The 18124-nt window shown below is 40.4% G+C and overlaps 6 protein-coding genes across 10 annotated transcripts; 3 read left to right on the top strand and 3 right to left on the bottom strand.

The window, feature by feature from the left end:
• Window positions 1-1015: 1015 nt before the first annotated feature.
• LOC129586246 (uncharacterized) lies at window positions 1016-3140 on the bottom strand. Of its 3 annotated transcripts, XM_055479349.1 has the most exons (6): window positions 2907-3140; window positions 2548-2638; window positions 2252-2374; window positions 2103-2156; window positions 1769-1894; window positions 1016-1462 (listed from the first exon to the last, which is right to left on the bottom strand). In XM_055479349.1, exons 3-6 carry the CDS (start codon window positions 2351-2353, stop codon window positions 1340-1342), a joined length of 405 nt encoding a protein of 134 aa, XP_055335324.1. In that variant the 5' UTR covers window positions 2354-2374; window positions 2548-2638; window positions 2907-3140; the 3' UTR covers window positions 1016-1339. The 3 variants fall into 3 exon arrangements, with proteins under 3 accessions (XP_055335324.1, XP_055335326.1, XP_055335323.1); XM_055479351.1 differs by lacking the exons at window positions 2548-2638; window positions 2907-3140 and having other exon boundaries at window positions 2103-2153; window positions 2252-2501; XM_055479348.1 differs by lacking the exons at window positions 2548-2638; window positions 2907-3140 and having other exon boundaries at window positions 2252-2495.
• On the top strand, window positions 2652-5842 carry LOC129586243 (folliculin-like). Of its 2 annotated transcripts, XM_055479344.1 has the most exons (8): window positions 2654-3201; window positions 3480-3626; window positions 3889-4363; window positions 4421-4575; window positions 4654-4767; window positions 4834-5059; window positions 5144-5246; window positions 5310-5842. In XM_055479344.1, exons 1-8 carry the CDS (start codon window positions 2965-2967, stop codon window positions 5656-5658), a joined length of 1806 nt encoding a protein of 601 aa, XP_055335319.1. In that variant the 5' UTR covers window positions 2654-2964; the 3' UTR covers window positions 5659-5842. The 2 variants fall into 2 exon arrangements, with proteins under 2 accessions (XP_055335318.1, XP_055335319.1); XM_055479343.1 differs by having other exon boundaries at window positions 2652-3201; window positions 3889-4575.
• LOC129586244 (uridine diphosphate glucose pyrophosphatase NUDT14-like) lies at window positions 5713-8160 on the bottom strand. The gene is made up of 6 exons (XM_055479345.1): window positions 7943-8160; window positions 7657-7871; window positions 7346-7389; window positions 7196-7260; window positions 6210-6417; window positions 5713-6129 (listed from the first exon to the last, which is right to left on the bottom strand). Exons 2-6 carry the CDS (start codon window positions 7828-7830, stop codon window positions 5865-5867), a joined length of 756 nt encoding a protein of 251 aa, XP_055335320.1. The 5' UTR covers window positions 7831-7871; window positions 7943-8160; the 3' UTR covers window positions 5713-5864.
• LOC129586245 (uncharacterized) lies at window positions 7711-10348 on the top strand. Of its 2 annotated transcripts, none has more exons than XM_055479347.1 (7): window positions 7711-7993; window positions 8568-8677; window positions 9130-9236; window positions 9364-9388; window positions 9496-9586; window positions 9695-9824; window positions 9946-10348. In XM_055479347.1, exons 3-7 carry the CDS (start codon window positions 9130-9132, stop codon window positions 10172-10174), a joined length of 582 nt encoding a protein of 193 aa, XP_055335322.1. In that variant the 5' UTR covers window positions 7711-7993; window positions 8568-8677; the 3' UTR covers window positions 10175-10348. The 2 variants fall into 2 exon arrangements, with proteins under 2 accessions (XP_055335322.1, XP_055335321.1); XM_055479346.1 differs by lacking the exon at window positions 7711-7993 and adding an exon at window positions 8282-8417.
• Window positions 10235-14099, bottom strand: LOC129586242 (crooked neck-like protein 1). Its single transcript, XM_055479342.1, has 13 exons — window positions 13806-14099; window positions 13377-13466; window positions 13196-13258; window positions 13040-13131; window positions 12885-12968; window positions 12694-12819; window positions 12333-12627; window positions 12112-12273; window positions 11641-11982; window positions 11395-11541; window positions 11065-11259; window positions 10840-10998; window positions 10235-10767 (listed from the first exon to the last, which is right to left on the bottom strand). Exons 1-13 carry the CDS (start codon window positions 13860-13862, stop codon window positions 10462-10464), a joined length of 2118 nt encoding a protein of 705 aa, XP_055335317.1. The 5' UTR covers window positions 13863-14099; the 3' UTR covers window positions 10235-10461.
• A 171-nt stretch (window positions 14100-14270) lies between these two features.
• LOC129586289 (CAAX prenyl protease 1 homolog) lies at window positions 14271-18014 on the top strand. Its single transcript, XM_055479421.1, has 12 exons — window positions 14271-14597; window positions 14680-14826; window positions 14883-14969; window positions 15313-15348; window positions 15443-15523; window positions 15607-15705; window positions 15779-15835; window positions 15898-16039; window positions 16584-16753; window positions 16860-16991; window positions 17049-17192; window positions 17571-18014. The coding sequence occupies exons 1-12, from the start codon at window positions 14442-14444 to the stop codon at window positions 17787-17789; spliced, it is 1470 nt and encodes a 489-aa protein (XP_055335396.1). The 5' UTR covers window positions 14271-14441; the 3' UTR covers window positions 17790-18014.
• Window positions 18015-18124: the final 110 nt, after the last annotated feature.

The following is an 18124-nucleotide window of genomic DNA, read 5'->3' as shown; positions in this document are numbered from 1 at the left end:
TTAGCTTGGGGAAAGCCATTAGCCTGGGGTGGCAGTATGAAATCGCAAACTCCGGAGATCCCTATAGAAGGCAATACGGCCTCCTCACTTGTTATCATTATCAGTTGTTACAGTAGTTATGTCTGCTCCAGTGCTCCTATCAACCGGAAGCTACGCTTTCCCTGATCCAAAGTCCCGCATTTATTCCTTGTTTTTAGAATTTTGCTATTTAGTGCAGCATGATTTATTGATTTGCATTCGTACAGATGAGAAAGTTGAGCAATTTACAGCAGGTGTGGTTGGGATGGACCGTCATCATCGGCTTAGGTCTAGGCGCGTTTGTTTGGGCGAAGAACGATGTTGACAGACGGTAAGGAATTCTCTGAAGTAAAAATGTTTTTTTTCATTGAGAAAAGAAATTGCTTTATGTCGAGCGAAAGTGTTCCGAACTTTAGGCGCTACCCGGTATCTTTTACTTTTCAGGAGGTATGAGCTAGTGCAAGCCAAAAAAAGAATCCAGAACGCCACTCTGCCTGGCACATACGATCATACGGTGTATCGTGGTAATTTAGAAGGGGATCCAGCGGTGCCAGTTCAGAATTACCGTGGATGAAGCTATATGATTCGTGGCAAAAAATATCACTGCTGACAGCTGATTATTAAGCAACCGCAGGTGATTGTCGCTTATTCAGAGATGCATTAACACTGCATCGTTGTCTTGTCGCTCGTTCTTGAGCGCTACAAGCCTACAAGTCAGTAACAAGTGTGTGGAAATCCTGTGCTATGCTGCAGTGGGCAATTCGGGCTGCATATCTGAAAAATGATTTTCCGAATGGAGAGTACCGAAAATTCGTGCATTTTGCGTGTGACTGTTTTAAAGATTTCTGCGGACCGCCGTAATCACTCGTTCGGTTGGTTGTTGCGTTACACACTTGGAGGACGAGTGAAAATAAATAAATTGTCTATATATTAAATAATTATATTATTTGCTAGTATTCTTACTGGCGATAGTGACGATCTAGAAATCATCTGAACAGAATGGTTTCTTTATCCACATAAAGTACTTTATTGTTTCAAACTGCAGGCTACAGAAGCGGAACCGTTAAGGATATGTTAAAAAGTTATTATCCGGAACAATGATGTTCGAAGATTTTTTGTGATAGCGTTAACAGATTAAGTACAGTACCTTCATAAAATAACTTAAATTAATTAATAAAAGCAAACTAAAAGCATCCAGCATTCATTCAGATTCTGAATTTTCCGATAATTACAGTAGAAACGAGCATCTGTACAACCTGAACAAGCTATCAAGTATCAACAAACTACGAACAAACAAAACGCATCCAAAGGGAAGATACAGCTACGACATCCGAATCTCGCAGTTATGCCTCTCAGCGTACGCATAAAGGTCTTGAATCGTGAGCTCCGGTATGCGCACATCGAGTTGAACGAAAGTGCCATCGTCATTGTTGGATCCGCTCTCCTGGAAAGAAAATTCACCCTTATTACTCCGTCATTCGAACAAAATCGAATGTGACATCTCCGTACATCGATTTCCGAGTTCAGTTCTTTAATAAAATTCGAAGGAAATTTTCAAATTAATAATTTATACTTAAATTTCAATTTGTATTCCAATTTCTAAGTACAGATAGATCTATTATCGACATCAGATCTTCATTTGTAGATCAAATGGAATATTCACACGAATGGTACGGTACGTTCCAATCATTTTACACACTTAATAATTATTAAAGTTTCATATACTATAAAGTCCTGGTAAATATCTTACGTTTGCCGCTTTCCGTTCTTTCAGCAGCTGAAAGAATTGCTCCTCCCGGCTTTGTAACAGCTCATCGTGAGTTTGCGTTCCTTTGCAAGGCAGAGTCTGTGTTTCCTTGTCGCTTTTAGCTGGCACCTAAGAAAACAAAAACAACTTGAGGAAATCACTCGATCATTGTATCCAATTAACTTCACACATACAGAAAAATGAGAAAATCAATAACCAGAGGGAACAATGCTATGTGTCAATAACTCATTACAAAATTATGATAGAACTGATAGTGCGAGGATGCCAGCATAAACAATGAAGCTGAGATCTGGGAAAAAAAGTTTCGATGTCGGACCTCTTTCTTCTTGGTGCGCTTGGGTTTCTGGAGAGCGCCGCCAGTTATTTTCTGCTACAAAAAAATAACATTTCCAAAATTATCCCAAGAAGCGTTCTACGGTCTTAAAAACAGGCGTGGAAGCACTGACTTACAGACTTTTACTGTACCTTGTCCTTGCTGGCTGTGGTTTGCCTGCTTCGCTGCGAAATCTTGATTAACTTCCTATTTGGAGTTGCAGTCGAGGTTGTATCGCTGGGCCGAGAAGGCATCCCGGAAACTCTGGATAGATTCTAACAAAATGTTCAAAACTGTAGGCTTCGAAAAAGTAGTCTTTCCCGAACTCTGCTGAAATTAAAAGTTCTCAAAATTCAAACGGCATAATTTATCATACTCTAAACCGTGAATAAAATGGTGAAAATTACGATTCAACATAGTTCAGATCGGTAGAGGTGCGATATCGTACCTGAAAATCTACACCCACAGCGGTTGCCCAGTGCGCTGAAGGTTAGAACTGGGTAGTACAGTACAGTACGAATTTTGTAGCATAGTGGCATCTGTAGTGAAAAGCGAAAAGTGATTTAGTGAAAAGGCTGCAGAGTGCAGACTATTAAAGCTGCATTCTTCATTCTACACTTCTATACCGAAGTACACATGACCGTCAGAACGGTTTTATCGATATCGCTTCTTATTATGCCACTATGATTTCATCTTTTATGATCCGTTACAGTACTATACTTATACCTTATGGTTAATTGCTATACGTACTAATTTCGCACAATCTTGATAAATACAGTACATAATCGTGGGAAGGAAATTTCTTACGTCCGAACTATCCAATCATCCCTGCCGTGGTTGGTTTGTGTTAGACATATTCGCAGCCATGAACGCGGTGTTGGCGCTTTGCCACTTTTGTGAGATGCACGGACCCAGTGTGATGATGTGTACGCAACCGTTCCCGCGGGACGGTGCAACAGAAGTCGATTCTCGAACGACGGACGAAAGTACGGAAGAACGACCGGGACAGACAAAACGTTTATCGGTTTCGGAGAGCGAATCTGAGTTGACTGAATCTGACACCTTTGAAGCTCATGATTCATTTGGAACCTATACGTGCGCGGTACGGCAGGCTTAATTAAAGTACTGTTAAGTGTTAGGATGAGGAATTAAACATAGTTACTTAGTTCTTTTTTTTCTATCTGCTTGACATGTATTTGTGTTATTTTTATTACTTACTTTATTATTCCTTATGTGATATGTTTCCAAGAATTAATAAAAATGCCTTGTGCGACAGTACGAGCATTACTTCCGGTCCGTTAAGTTTTGATTGCCTAGTTTTGAGTGAGCCTTTAAGAATGTGGACGCTGATTATTGCGCAATGACAGATTGATGTTTTAGGCATGTCGGTCGTTCGCGAAACCTAACCAGGGATGTATGACAGCCGATAAGGATGGGGATGTGTGGTATCTGACGCTACAGTACCCCTACAATCCCGAAGTGTTCACGTTTTTACGGCAAGCGTGCGTCCGGAGTTTGAGCAGCGAGGTATGTTAACCACTTGTGCACAAGCGATCCGTTTTGCAGGTCTGTCTCTTTTCACATCACCAGTTATTCTTTCACGAAGTAAAGCATCAAGTCTCTCAGTATACAATACAACTTAAAACATATCTACTAACAACAAACTTACAGCATATTTATAATTTACTTATAATTTTACAACCAATAACAGTTTTCCTGTCCATGCTCTCCCTGCTTGTTTCTACTGATTCCTGTAACCTTACTAAGCATGTGCTACATCTGTATGTAGATATCCCCGGGAAGAGAAGGACCCATAATTTTTGGCGATAATCATCATGGTTATGTTTATTGCTACACATTCTATTTGAAAGACAACGAAGCACGTGGGCTACAGCGTTGGTACAGCATTGTCGTGCTGTCCATGGATAAGTTATCCCTAACCCAATCATGGCCATTTTTAACGCGCTCATCGCGGTCTATAGTTGCACAAATGCAGGCTTTGGCGGAGAAGACCTTCAGTGTGGATCAGGCGGAAAGACCGCAACGTACGGCGCGATTGGGTGGGGCAGGTGCCCTGAACCCGGAGAACTTCCGCCGGCAGCGCCGAGGCAAAGTGATGCGCTCGTTGCCGGAACTGACTTCTGAGCCGAATATCTTCCACTGTTTGCATGAACATTTTACCCACATGCTGCAGTTGGGTGGAAATCAAATGAGCGAAACGTTATTGGAAGGTTCTCCTTCTTGTTCTTACAGTCATCGAGAAGGTTCGATATTTGTTGATTTTCAACTCGTAGGATCTTTTAATCGTGTGCCTTTGTCAGATGATTTCGACAACGGTTTGGCCGGTATCAACAACCACAGCCGGCAAGACTCGCTGATGGACAACGGCCTGGATAGTGCCATGTCATCGCCTACTTGGGAATCTGAAATAGACACTTCCTTTCCCCGCTTCGAGGGAATTGTTCATATTTATCGGGTTAGATATCTTCTGGTTGAAGCTGTACTTTTTCTATCATTGTGCGCTTGTAAGTGAAGTTACGGCTCATTGTTGTAGGTGATGGGGAAGGTATCGTTTTTGAAACTCGCGTATCACATTACCATCGGGAATCAGATCGTAGTGCGCGGATTTCATGATTTCTTGATCTCTTCTGTTATACGAGCCATTGAGGTGTGGTCATCCGATTGGCTGAACTCAAGCCTTCCTTAAGTTCCATACTGACAAAAACTCTTACAGGTATTGATTCCTTTTGGTTGCCGAAGAAGTATTCCATTCTCCAGTACGTACGTGTTGTCCTGGAATTGCAACCTGCTGGGATTGCACCCCGATGCAGCCATGCCAGACGATATTTTGAGCAGCCCGGATTATTTTGTGGTGGATGTTTTGGCTGCTAAGATGAATGAAATGAATGTGGATAAATATAAGATCATCACGCCGAATGCGGCCGTTCCAAAAGTTAAATGTACTGACTGTTGAAAAATAATCTTGATATTTAATGCTAATTATCTTCATGTTTAATGTTAAGGAAATTCGGTATTTTTCACAGTGCCCACTTATTTATCCCGGGTGGAACGAATCTTGGCAGAGCCCGATATTGCTGAACAGGTTGCTGTCGCTTTGATCGCTAACGAGCAGGAGCGCATGTTAAGGTAATCGCACTTCAGGCACGAATTGCATTGTACTAATTTTGCGCTTAACACTATTTTCTACAGCAAAGCCAAGGTGTTGTATAAGCTCTTTCGAACGGAATCTCGCAGTGCTGATGAACTTCCGATCATCATGCAGAAGCTCCACATAGCAGATGAGGACAATGGTGTCATGCGATTCTGGATGACCGCACTGAGCGATGAATACAAAGGATATTTAAAAGAACTGTCTTTTCCGCACCCGGCTGTGATAACTACCAAATCGAAACATCCGCCTCCAGTGGCGAAAACAATTCAGGCCGCCATGACCGAGGATAGAGGACTACTTTTACGTAGAAGCGGGTCATCCAAGGATACGGCGGCGTTCAGTGATGTGACTGTTCGAATGTATCCTGGCAGATCGGGTGTTAAATAGAAGTAGCCGTGCCTTGGCACATTGTGATAACGATTTATATTCTTTTCATGGAGCTTTATGACTTTTTAATGCACTCATAAATCGATATCAATTCTCTTATGAAGTATTTTACTAATGTAACATTATTCTTTTTACTGATACTAATCTGACATTATGATAGTACAAGTTACAATAAATGCAAACAACAAATGCCTTCGTTACCGGTGTCATGTCGATGTCGTTGTGTTTTCTTTATGAAAATATTCTTCGGGAAATTTATGCATGAAGAACCACATCATAGCAAACATGAAACCGCCAGGCCGCGCTAATTTTTCATCATACATCATAGTCCGTACACGAGCCAGGGGAACTTCGACAACTTCTATCATCTCTCCTTCTTTATCGCTGCCCCCGCCGGTTGTCGTGCGTTGACTATCCTCCACTTCCACGTAGTAGACGGTCTGGAGGCTTCCAGCTATTCCCACTCCGCTTCTGCAGAGAATGATGTCAGGCTGTGTATTAATACACACCAATAGTACATTTTTATAATACTGTTTTGCTCTACATCCTACCTCATGGATGTGATCCGCTCCAGATCTTCGGCCCGAACGGAGTAGCCAGTTTCTTCGAATACTTCTTGCTGAGCGATCACTTCGAGGGGTAAATCTTTGTCCACGATCCCGGCACATAACTCATAAGTAACTCCGGCAGAAATCGGAAATTTCGACACGTCCACTGTTGCTTTCCCCACCGTCCAATCTGTGTTATGGATATAGACGCCTGAATAACAAAACCCACTACTTTATATAAATTGTATTGCGAAATACATAAGAAAAAAAATTAATTTCGAAGGCGCGGAATTTTTCGTTACTTGGCAAACAAGCAAGTAAAGTAGCCGTAACCCGTTATTCGAGGAGGTACGTATTAATGCCGCTACGCTTCATCTGCATGTTAGGCAACAGAACTGTTCATAAACGTAAGTACTGTATACAAACATTCTTTTCATTCCAGTTTTTAAAAATTTAATACAGTAAAAGATACACTTACAAACGTACTTACAAATATGTGGCTATAAAAATAACATATTTCAGACAAGTTACACAGATAACACGAAATTTATTAGCACTACTGAAATCACTGATACCGGTAGTAATGATACTGTGATACCTAAATCACTGAGATCACTGAAATCTTTCGCCGTAGACAGATTTTCTATAACGGTAACGGAATTTGGACAGAAGATACGAATAGAAACCGGCGAAAAACTAACCACGGAGTATATTCGCCAGCGCATTAGCATCGAAATCCAACGAGGAATTGCGGCACTGATCATGGGAACAGCGCCGATGAGAGCAAATTTAGATCAAATTTTCTCTCTTACTAGACCGCCCCTTTCGATTGATGTTTATTAGTTATTAAGTGGCTGTATTCGAATTTAAAGTAATATTGTTGGTGAAGAGAGTACTTAATAAAAGAAATAAACCAAAAAATTTTTTCGAAGCAAGTGATACAATCGCGAGCTCTGGCACTAATTGTAACATTTTTATAAGTGCTGTACCTGGTCGGAACTGCTTGACAAACACAAGCGCATGTTTGGTGCGATTATAGATAATGATGCTGACACTAGAAATCGAAAGACAGGAATAACATGTGTGCGTAGGAATTTGTAGAATTCTTGGTGCTTCAGAGACTGGGACACACTCCATACCTGTCGTGAGTTTTAATGAAATCCCAAAACTTTTTTCTTCCGTTCTAAAAAAGTTAAATTAGTTGTACAATATTAAACCAAAGCTTACCACAGCTGTGCTATATCATAAAGACTGATAAAGTAACATAAAGTAACAGTTTCTTATCAGTATCTGTACTGTGCTAATAGAGTAGAACTCTTCCAGACATGATGCAATAAAGAGTACCGTAAATTTATTGATAAAATTAATCATATCTATATTTATTATGTACTATGCTGTATACTGTCTGTTGTAATTTTCAAATGACTTCCTTCTAATCATCAAGTGATACCTGTTTATAAAGCATCGTCATCGGCTTAATGTACATTGACTTCTGGCACTCCACTATCTGCATTTCCGTGACATCCTCCATTTTTGCTCGTATTTCGGGATTCACAGTAAATAAACCAGAACTAAGTTCGTTTTCCATTTTACCGGACACAGACGTTTCGGAGTTCCGATTCATTCTTTTATTTCCATCACGCAAGCTTATCCACGGAAAATAGCCTAAGAAGATTTTCATCTTTCTAATCACTAATGGTCGGAAAATGCAAAAATTTTGCTTTGTCACAACTTACCAGTTAGTAGTTACCACCGAGAAGGCTCCAGAATTATTAACGGAGATCAGAGTAAATATTTCGTACTTTTGTTATTGATGGCTCATTCAGTGTTGGAAAACCGCAAAATTAAATTTGTGTACCGGTACTAGTAAGTACCAAAACAAAGCCTATGCAAAATTATATTTTATTACTGAGTACTGACCCCATCGAAAACAAATCGAACACTCAGGTACCACTGTACCAGGGAAGACGCAAGGTGTTGTGCTTTCCTTCGATCTATTCCGGAGGCCGGCTACTTGAAAATCTGTGCTCACTAATAATTTTTACGGTGCATAAAGCGTCTATCAGTTGTTCACTTGTTCTGAACAACTGATGCCAAATGCCAACTATGAAAACTGGACCAAAATTTTAAAGTCGTTCAAAAGTTCGAATGCTCCAACTGAATCACCGACGCTTTTGTTGCAGCTTAGTTCCCAATTTTCCTTTTGATTCGGTAAAATTTTAGTGCTTGGCTGGACTCCGAGTCTTGGAGTATCTGGTTCTGTTTGTTTAGGAGTTTACAGTCTGTCACTCTGTGCACTCTGGACATAAAGCCACGACTTAAGCACAGTATACTTCTATATAATTTATGATAATATTGTAGTGTTGGAATATTGCCGAATAATATTGCGAACGCACCGGTGGGATCTTTGCCTTTAGGACGTCTTCGGTTTTCCCGTGTTGTTGTGGCTGCAGCTGTTGCAAAAGATCCAGGTAAGCATGCTTTTATTTAAGTAATTTAGTGATTTTTAGTGAGCAGTAAATTTATGCTGTCTTGATTGATTGCAACTGTGCAACGTGTTTGTTTGTGCTGAGATGCTCCGTTATGGACGTCTTACAGTTCTTAGGAAAAAGGAAAAATGTAAATTTTGTGTGGGAGACAGGTTCCTTCAGTTTTCGGTTATGCATTTTGTTAAACGGGTTCGATTTGTCCTGTTAGTTTTCTCACTTTTTGTCAGGCAAATCGCAATTCCCGTACCCTTAAAAAAATTAATTGTAGACTTCGTCACTTCGGTATAACTTGTACTTGTATATAATATCAAATATGTATTAATATATATAAAAATGTAAAAATGTATGAAGTGTACAGCGAGGGTGTTGGCAAATGGAAACGCTTATGCTTTATCATTGTTAAATTTCAGTGGTTTCATATTGGTAATTTCTAGATGGATCACAACAAAAGCAACGACAACAATAATGATAGCCGCAATGTGGCTTTCTATGTGCGCGAAGCCAATCCTATTGATCTCATGAATCCTGGAATATCAAGAATGTGAGCTTGCAATTGTTATGGTTATGCATGCTACTTAGTAAAAGATGGATGTTTAAATCTGAATGAAAGAAAGTACGCCACTTGCATACCATGCTAATAAACGTTAAACGAATATGGGTGTTTTCAGAAACGTGGATTATTGGACGGAAACTGTAAGTTGGAAAACTGGGCTTCGTTAACGATGCTCTAATTCAACATTTGGTGTGCAGTATGCAATGAAAAGTTGAAAACTGACTTGGCATTTCTTCGTTTTATACAGTACAATGCGGGATTTTATTTGCATTATTTTTTGACATGGCCGGATCTGTTCCTAGTGGCGGTGGATCCGAATAAGGAAATTATTGGCTACAGTAAGTGCTCACTACGCTTGACCGAATGGCACTTATTTTGGACGTGAATTAATGTCGTGTGGCGCCATGAGTTGTTTCGTCTTTTCCCATGCGGTTCCTGTTTTGCAGTCATGGGGAAAGTGGAAGGAGAAGGAACCAATTGGCACAGTCACATCACGGCGCTAAGTGTGGATTTGTTTCACAGGAAATGTGGGATTGCCTCCGATCTCATGAAGCGCTTTGAGGAAGTTTCCAACAAGTAAATTCGCTTGCGCATTGTTCGAACGACTCGAACATATTTACATCTGTATTTTGCAGACATATTGTTATACCGAAGTTTAAATCTGCTGAAATAATGGCTATGATGGTTGTGGTTATAGACGGAAGGCGTACTTTTGCGATCTGTACGTACGCGTTTCCAATCAAGTTGCGGTGGAAATGTACAAAAAGATGGGCTACGTTATTTACCGTCGAGTTCTCGAATATTATTCGGGAGATCCTAGTGAAGATGCCTTTGATATGAGAAAACCTTTGCTGTGTGACGTTGATCGAAAGTCAGTGTTACCGGCTCCAAAAGATCCTATTCATCCAGACGAAGTCCCAGAATGAAATGTGTGCTCTTGGATCAGTCAGAAGTGGTTGTTGTTTTTGTATTACGGTCGATTTATTTGTGTGGTTTTTGGTTTTTTGTTATAGTATTACCATAGTAGTTCCAGTAGTATTGTTATAGCAGTTCAGTTCCGCATGCGAAAGCAGAACTAATTAAAGATAACGATTAACAAAACAGTGAATCTTGAGACACTGAGTGTGTCGCTCGGGAAACATTTCCGAATATAGTGCAATGTGAACATAACAGCTTGGATGGCAATGGATGCGATGCACAGTTATTTTGTCAGCTAATCGGGGCCAGAACTGCTTGATGATTCGCTATCCGCATCCATGTCGTTTTCTGGAACGTTATCACCTGTCTCGCGTTCTGCCTCTTCTTGGTAGGAAGCGTCTGTTTTCTTTTTCCACTGCCGTGCCAAAGCAAGAAGCTTGAGATTAGGCTGAGCGACCTCATCGCTGGGGAAAATATAATCGAAATATTCCTCCCATCCTGCTTCGGCACCGTCGTCGGTTTGAATCTTCCGTCGACGCTTGATCCGTTTGGGCATTTCTTTCCGAACTTCTTCCTTCGACTTCTCATCGCCATACGTTTCCTGTGCAAAAACAACAGCGTTTTAGATTTTGAAACTTAATTATTTAACGGTCCGTATTCTGTTAATACCAACCTCAAATGCCATCCATGATTCCAATAAAATTACGCGTTCTTCTTTATCGGCATTTTCATTCTGCAGCGTTCTTAAAGCTCGTCTGTACACGGCGCGAGCTTTCTGGACAGCATCGCCATCCCCAATCCCGGCTTCAAATTGCGCGAAGCTTATCCAAACCTGTTGACGCACATTCCACATGTGAATTACTATTTTAATATGCAAAGAGACTATATAACCTTGTACCTTGACATGGTTAGTACGCTGCAACAGGCGCTCGTACAGCTGACGGGCGCGATCTACCGCTTTCTGTTCTATTTCAAAGTCGACAAACGATTTCCATAGTACTTCCGGCATGTCCAAACGAGGCTGATTTACAGCCAAATTATAAATCGCTCGTGCGCGAGTCACATCACCCAGTACTGCTTCCAGCTCGGCATACTGAAATAAAGGACATAAACTGCAATTACTGTGCTGTGATCAAAGAAGCATCAATCATTAAGTCCACAGGAGCAAACGTCATCAATATGTTGTAATTTTCACAGACGTTTAAGACGGAGAAATTCACCAACTTACTCTCATCCACGTAGAACAGTTACCCGGCTCAAATTCCAAAAACTTTTCGTATAACAGTCGGCATCGATCGAATTCTCGTAGCTGCACTTCCAGTTCAACGTATCCACGGAATAATTTATCTTTCGGGCATTTGCCTATCGCCACACCCTGAAAAGAAAAAAATTGACGTCACTGCAATTAATCTGCATCTATCATTATAAACTGCCTGATGTTGTGTGCATATACTGTACAACACATTCTCCTTACCAAGATCTTTCTTGCATCGGCTGGTCTCTTCTGACGGATTTCAAATTGTGCAAACAGTAACCAAATCTTGGCAAATGTGAATTTTTTGTGTGGAATTAAGTTGACGCATGCTGTAAACACTTGTCTGGTCCGGTCAATATCATCTGCAATTAATTCCTCAAAGACTGCATAGCGTATCCACAGGTAAATATATCGCCGCCAGTAACGCTTTTCTTCCACGGGTGGCACATTGGAAATGGCCCTTTCGTAACCTTCACGAACGGCATCATGATTTCCTTCTTCTTCGAGGATTTTTAGAAGGTCAAACCAGGCATCGTAATTTGTGGGGTCGCGTTTCAGCTCCTACAACTAAAAATAATGCAGGCGCAACAAAGATACGACGATCATAAATACATGAGCTACTGAATAGGAAACAGCAATAGCACATTTGAAACACTGAAACAGCATGTAATAAATATCTGTCATGTTCACCTCCTGATACTGAAATTTGCGCTTGTTCAAAACAACATCTTCAATTCCGATTCGGGATCCATGCTTCTTTTCGAAGATGCTATAATTCTTGAAAAGATCCGCTGCCTTTTCCTTTGAAAGATGATCCAGAGCATATTTATAAATGGTACGCGCACGCTCGAACTGAAAATCTGAAAGTTAGATCTGAATTTATGGCGAATCGAAAAAAGACAAAATGTTACTTCTTTCTGTCTTTCCTCAAAGCGCGCAAAGGCAACATAAAGTTCTTCAAAAACTTGATCTTCGCCGTAAAATTCCACTGCACGTTCAAAAACTTTTCTAGCTCCGTTGACGAACCCATTCTGTTCTTCAAATCGAGCAAATCTTGCCCAGTTTTTTACATCTGGATGGTCCAGTACGAAACGCTCATAAATGGCCCGCGCTCGGTCTAGTTCTTTATAGCGCATCTCGAAATTGATAAAGCTCAACCATGCTTGTTCATGCGGATGCCACTCCATCCAGCGTTCAAACACCTGCCTATTTCAAACCACAGAACCATTGTTACTTTGTTTCAACTAGCGGATGCGCAAAATGTAAGCGTACCTGCATCCAGCAACGTTTTCCAGCATTTCTTCCATATATGTGTATTTATACCAAAACTGGTTGGCTCTGGGCATTATCGTCACTGCGCGATCCCAAATGTTGCGAGCATGATTTATCTGTCGGTTTCTGTAAAAACATTATGTATCATAATTTCACTTAAAATTAACACACGAATCGAAAAAAGCGGATACCTCATCTCCATTTCAGCAAATTTGAGCCAAAGCGTGATATTGCGGTGCTCAACGTCAAGCGCCCGCTCGAAGACAGACCGGCATCTGCAAGGACGACAAAACAAGTGCTATCAAAACAGAAAAATTAAATCACAGCCATTAGCAATGATAACTACCTCTGGATTTCTTTCTGCGTTTCCTCCCATTGCGCATATTTGATCCAAGTGCTAATGTTGTTACGATTGCGACGGATGCCATCTTCGAATTCCTAATAGACAAAGTACTCCACAATGAAGAAATTTCCCCAAAAAAACAAACCAGCTATATCGTACCTTTCTCTTCCGAAGCTGAAAGTCAGCTAACTCAACCGGATCAGTGATGTTCTGCTTTGGCGGCTACAGAAAATATATAGGAGAGCGTTAATTAAGTAGTACATCAATGATCGGTACGTAGTTTGCTATGCGAATACTTAACGTAAGTAGTAAACGGCTGATTCATATAAGGCACACTTACCGGAGCAACAACTTCAAGCTGGCGTTCCTTCGCCTCTCGAAGGAGCTGTTCAGCAGTGATCTGTATATCAGCCGGAGTTTTGTTTTTAACCTGTAAGAATTCAGAATATTAACAAGCGGAATGTATACTGCTCGAGTTCTACAGTCAGACAGGAAACCAAACTGATCCCAAATCGCATGGTCAATCTTGAGCTCGTAATATTATACCAACACACTCAGTTTAAAAAGTAAGAGTCAGCAAAACTGCAAAGCCCTACTAGTGCTGTCGTGCACAGAGAAAATGGAATGAAGATTATCTACAAAAACCTAGTAGTTTAATAGTTTTATCACGGTAGACCACAAATGGTGACAAGCCTAAATGTACTCTTCATTCTTCAACCTCAAACTGGATATAAATGTTACAACGGCTGTTTATGAAGAAAGCACTTACCTGTCCAGCACGAGGGACCTTCTGCTTCCCTCCTTTAGCGAAATTCTGTTCCGCCATACTTTTCGACAGGGTTCAATCAGGGCTGAGGGTTCCCCTGCAATCCAGTGGCTGAGCGCGTTAGGGAGAGGCAGTTCCTGGCAAATGGCAATGCACCGAAATACCTGAGTCCGAAGGTGCCAAAGAGATCAATCAGGGTTTAAACAGAGAAATAATTCAAAATAGAATTACATTTCATTATAAACGCGAAAATTCATCAAAGACCAGCATCCTTATTATTATTTACAAATCTAAAAAGTTGTGAGTTTTCAAAGGAATTTAATAATATAATACGGCAGGCATCAGGGGGCACTCTTATAGACAGGAATACTATCGCCAGACGCCATGAGATGGCGATCGCGTGGACTTCCATTCTGCATTTTACAGCTTTTTCAGGAGAAAAGTGAAAACATAGCAACGCACCGCAAATCCATTGATGAACACTAAACCATTTTTTACTACGTGTAACTGTGGTGTAGGTACCACAACCAGTAATCTCACGATATTTTAGGTTGTTTTTCATTGTTTGGGGCGTAACTTCAGCAGTTCAGTTCTTTATAATCTTAAAGAACTTCGAAGTGCTTCTTGTGAAGATTGAAGATGGATTATCAACCAGTCCAGATGCCGAGCCATCTGGATACGGAATCCCCGTCGACGCATACTTCATTTTATGGGAACCCGTCTCTCATATTCTGGGGCTGCTTGGGGTTTATGTGGATGGTATACCTTTGGGATAGTTACTTATCTCTGCGGGAGGTTGGTTTTTATTCAGTGTAGATAGATATCTGCCTGTCTGTAGGCTATAGAGGTATAAGGAGAACATGTTCGAATATTGTAGTACTGGACCCAGAAACATGCCAAAGAAATTCCATTCCGTTTACGCGATTCCATTACAAAACAGGAATTTGAGAAGAGTCGTTCGTACACCTTGGATAAGTCATCCTTCGGAATCTTCATGGGCGCTGTTAGCCACATTGAAGCAACGGTAAAACCATGTTTTTGGGTTGATGTCGTGCATAAGATTAATATCTTCGTGTGTAGCTGATTCTACTCTTCAATGGAATGCCGTGGTTGTGGAGGAAGAGCGGATATTTGGTGCCCGGAAACTGGGGTCCCTTGGGACATCAAGTAAGTGGCAACAAGTACTAGTACGATTGATACCGGATAGAGCGAACCCGTACCAAGTACCAACTGCTTGTTTATTCCGATCGGTGCTCACGTTTGCTTTGAAGTTGGCTAAATTTGGTCAACTTCGAAAGTTGCCACTTATGATGCGAAATAGTAATGTTCCTGGAACATCGGAATCGGTGTAATAAAAAATTGCAGTGAATTTTTATTTAAAATGAAAAAAGTGGGAAAAACATGGGAAAACTGAATATCAGATAATAGTTATCCGCACAATGCCTACAAAAATATGTAATTTGCATAGTTGTAGCCTGACGATCTACAAGTTAATGTTGTTGTTTTTCAGATCATTCAGACAATGATATTTTTGATCCTGGCGCAAGTAAGTTAACGAAGTTAATATGACAAATAAAGAAAAAGTGTTGAATTATTCGCTTCGGTTCATGGCAGTTTGGCACCAAGTGTTTGTGTCGTAGGTGTATCAGACCATTTCATCGTTTCCTTTTTCGTACTACAAAACCTTCGTGATCGAGGAAAGACATGGAATGAATAAGCAGGTACTCATCGTCAACTAAAACACCGAAAAAGTTTTAGGCTTTTAGCTGACCACAAAATTATCATTCTGGTTTCGCTTTTGCAGAATTTCTCATTCTTCATCAAGGATCTCATCAAAAGTTTCGTTGTATTCCATTTGATTATTATGAACGTTGTTATACCGCTATTAATTTACGTTATCGACGTAAGTGTGTGATTAATTTTTATGTTTTACGTATTGCTTGTGTTACGTGTTTTGCCTAGCTTTGCTTTTTCAGATCGGAGGAGATTACGCATTCTTTTATGCATGGTTATTTTGCGTTGTTGTGTTTTTGGTAAGTGGGCCCATGTCAGGACTTATCTGAACGGTATCGTAACGAAATATTTGCGTTTCCAGTTTATTTCTACCATTTATCAAGATTACATTGCACCGATTTTCGATACGTTCAAGCCTGTCCCTGAAGGAGAACTGCGAAAGAAAATAGAGGCGCTGGCTAACAAACTGAAATTCCCTCTTCACCGTTTGTATATTATTGAAGGTTAGTTGAGTGTTGGTTGTCAGGGTTTCGTTCTTCCCATTTGTATCTGTAAATAAAACTGTTGATAATTTATAGCATAAGAATTTTGATTTGGCGCTCCCGAAAGCGTAAGAACTGTTTACAACAGACACAAGAGAAGGGAAGCTGTATTATATTATATATAATATGCGATGAAGTATGGGAAGGTTTTTGGCAGCCTTATTTGTGGCGTTTCACGTTTCTGTCTCCACAACAATAGACCGTGTGTATCCTACAACCGTCCAGGGCCAGTGCCGCTTAGAAACTATCAAATGTCTTAAATTTGACAGAAAATAATTATTAATATTATAAAATGACAGAAAAGTTAGTTAATTATTAATAATTATCAATAATTATCGCTCGCCCGCTTGATAATTATTTTCTGTACAAAGATAGCAGCAGTAATATCACAGACTAAATTGAGTGAACTAGTAGAAGTACTTAATATCTGTACTTCTGTGATAGTTGCCTGGTATTTTCAGGAGTTTTTAACAACAAGTTATAAAACCTTGTTTTTCCTCCTCAGGATCAAAGCGATCTGCTCACGCTAACGCTTACTTCTTCGGAATGTTCAACAAGAAGACCATTGTCCTTTTTGATACGCTGTTCGGCCCAGAATATGGCACATCAAAGGAAAAAGAATCTGCTTCCTCTACTGCTGAAGTGGTACCTGAAGTGGCGGAAGGAAAAATTCAGGTTAGCGGCATTTATATTGTCCTTCATTTCGTACGTTCTGATTGACGGACATGCTTTTCCGACTTTCTAATTTTAAAACAGACTTTGAAAAATTTTCTCTTGGCAGACGAAAGGGACCGACGAAAGTAAGGCCGAGTCGGCTGTGGCTTGCAGTGACGATGAAATTGTGGCAGTATTATCCCATGAACTGGGTCACTGGTCGTTGGGGCATTATTGGAAAAACATCTTGATTTCCATGGTGAGACACATGCCACTTGCTGTCACACAAATTGGGATCAGCATGTAATGCTTGCAGATAACCATGCTGATGTCGTTCGGAATATTCGGCATGCTCTACAAAAACCAGGCTATTTACGAGGCCTTTGGTTTTCGCAACGAGACTCCAATTATTATTGGCCTCATTTTAATTCTGCAGTACATTTATTCCCCGGTTAATGAGGTATATGTGCGTTATTAGTCTTCATTTTGGGTTAGCTTATAGATGCCGTGTCGTAATATGAATTTTCGAGGCTTTAACATGTCAAATATATGTTTTAAAATTTGAAGTGAATTATAAGCTCGCTGCTTAATGCTCAGCGACCAGTATGATAACGATCGCAATCGCTTGTGTACGGGGTAACACAGTATGAATCTTTGGTGTGGTTGGAAAATACGTAAGTCGAAATACTTGAAAAAGTTTTCCATGAATTTTTTTCTTGGTTTCGCTTAACGTTGATGAATTCAAGTCACCTTTTTGGTTTTCACTTTTCAGTCGGTACAACGTTAATCACTCTGATTGAAATGTATGGCTGCAGTTAATACATTTTTTTAATTTTAGGTTTTAAATTTTGGCATGATCACTCTGAGCCGAATTTTCGAATTTCAAGCTGACAATTTTGCCAAGAAGTTGAACGCAGCGGAAGCACTGAAAGAGGCCCTCTTGAAACTGAATCGGACAAACAAAAGCTTCCCTGTCCATGACCGACTGTACAGCATGTTCAATCATTCCCACCCGACACTGCAGGAGCGTTTGGAAGTGCTAGACAAGACGGAATAATCCGTTCATTTTGTGGTCTGTCAGTACTTTGAATGAATATACTGTGCATCGGCACTTGCATGTTTCTTGACGTAAAGTGTATCGCCGCTTTTTTCTAAATCCTTGATCAGTACGGTAGTGCTTAACTTTTTTTCGTTAAAACCGAGTGTCTGCGCTTAGACTCCAGTGTCCTCTATTCGATTTTTATTTGGCGCCATTTTATGCTGAATCAATAAAATACGATGAGAAAAATTTGTGCTGTTATCGCATTTCATTCTTGTATCGAAACAGGTATCCCTGAGCAGTGAACACACGTTTGAAAACCGCAGAGTTACTACTATTGTGCTCACAGTTTT

This window comes from Paramacrobiotus metropolitanus, unplaced genomic scaffold (assembly GCF_019649055.1).
Source record: "Paramacrobiotus metropolitanus isolate TYO unplaced genomic scaffold, Prichtersi_v1.0 Parri_scaffold0000020, whole genome shotgun sequence".
Classification (NCBI taxonomy): Eukaryota; Metazoa; Tardigrada; class Eutardigrada; order Parachela; family Macrobiotidae; genus Paramacrobiotus; species Paramacrobiotus metropolitanus.
This window is presented reverse-complemented; position numbering and strand designations above follow the sequence as displayed.

What these genes read in the sequence shown, in the direction of transcription:
- LOC129586246 (XM_055479349.1), bottom strand. Translation starts at nt 2,353, where the DNA reads ATGCCTTCTCGGCCCAGCGATACAACCTCGACTGCAACTCCAAATAGG. An exon ending in CCACAGCCAGCAAGGACAAG is followed by an intron (nt 2,157 to 2,251) that starts GTACAGTAAAAG and finishes ATTTTTTTGTAG; the next exon opens with CAGAAAATAACTGGCGGCGC. An exon ending in AAGAACGGAAAGCGGCAAAC is followed by an intron (nt 1,463 to 1,768) that starts GTAAGATATTTA and finishes TTTTCTTTCCAG; the next exon opens with GAGAGCGGATCCAACAATGA.
- LOC129586243 (XM_055479343.1), top strand. Translation starts at nt 2,965, where the DNA reads ATGAACGCGGTGTTGGCGCTTTGCCACTTTTGTGAGATGCACGGACCC. An exon ending in CTGTTATACGAGCCATTGAG is followed by an intron (nt 4,768 to 4,833) that starts GTGTGGTCATCC and finishes AAACTCTTACAG; the next exon opens with GTATTGATTCCTTTTGGTTG. An exon ending in GAGCAGGAGCGCATGTTAAG is followed by an intron (nt 5,247 to 5,309) that starts GTAATCGCACTT and finishes TATTTTCTACAG; the next exon opens with CAAAGCCAAGGTGTTGTATA.
- LOC129586244 (XM_055479345.1), bottom strand. Translation starts at nt 7,830, where the DNA reads ATGAATCGGAACTCCGAAACGTCTGTGTCCGGTAAAATGGAAAACGAA. An exon ending in TTCATTAAAACTCACGACAG is followed by an intron (nt 7,261 to 7,345) that starts GTATGGAGTGTG and finishes TTCGATTTCTAG; the next exon opens with TGTCAGCATCATTATCTATA. An exon ending in GAGCGGATCACATCCATGAG is followed by an intron (nt 6,130 to 6,209) that starts GTAGGATGTAGA and finishes CATTCTCTGCAG; the next exon opens with AAGCGGAGTGGGAATAGCTG.
- LOC129586245 (XM_055479347.1), top strand. Translation starts at nt 9,130, where the DNA reads ATGGATCACAACAAAAGCAACGACAACAATAATGATAGCCGCAATGTG. An exon ending in TGGATTATTGGACGGAAACT is followed by an intron (nt 9,389 to 9,495) that starts GTAAGTTGGAAA and finishes CGTTTTATACAG; the next exon opens with TACAATGCGGGATTTTATTT. An exon ending in TTTGAGGAAGTTTCCAACAA is followed by an intron (nt 9,825 to 9,945) that starts GTAAATTCGCTT and finishes TTGTGGTTATAG; the next exon opens with ACGGAAGGCGTACTTTTGCG.
- LOC129586242 (XM_055479342.1), bottom strand. Translation starts at nt 13,862, where the DNA reads ATGGCGGAACAGAATTTCGCTAAAGGAGGGAAGCAGAAGGTCCCTCGT. An exon ending in GAAAACGTTGCTGGATGCAG is followed by an intron (nt 12,628 to 12,693) that starts GTACGCTTACAT and finishes GGTTTGAAATAG; the next exon opens with GCAGGTGTTTGAACGCTGGA. An exon ending in GCAAATTTCAGTATCAGGAG is followed by an intron (nt 11,983 to 12,111) that starts GTGAACATGACA and finishes TTTTAGTTGTAG; the next exon opens with GAGCTGAAACGCGACCCCAC.
- LOC129586289 (XM_055479421.1), top strand. Translation starts at nt 14,442, where the DNA reads ATGGATTATCAACCAGTCCAGATGCCGAGCCATCTGGATACGGAATCC. An exon ending in TATTAATTTACGTTATCGAC is followed by an intron (nt 15,706 to 15,778) that starts GTAAGTGTGTGA and finishes TTGCTTTTTCAG; the next exon opens with ATCGGAGGAGATTACGCATT. An exon ending in CCGTTTGTATATTATTGAAG is followed by an intron (nt 16,040 to 16,583) that starts GTTAGTTGAGTG and finishes TTTCCTCCTCAG; the next exon opens with GATCAAAGCGATCTGCTCAC.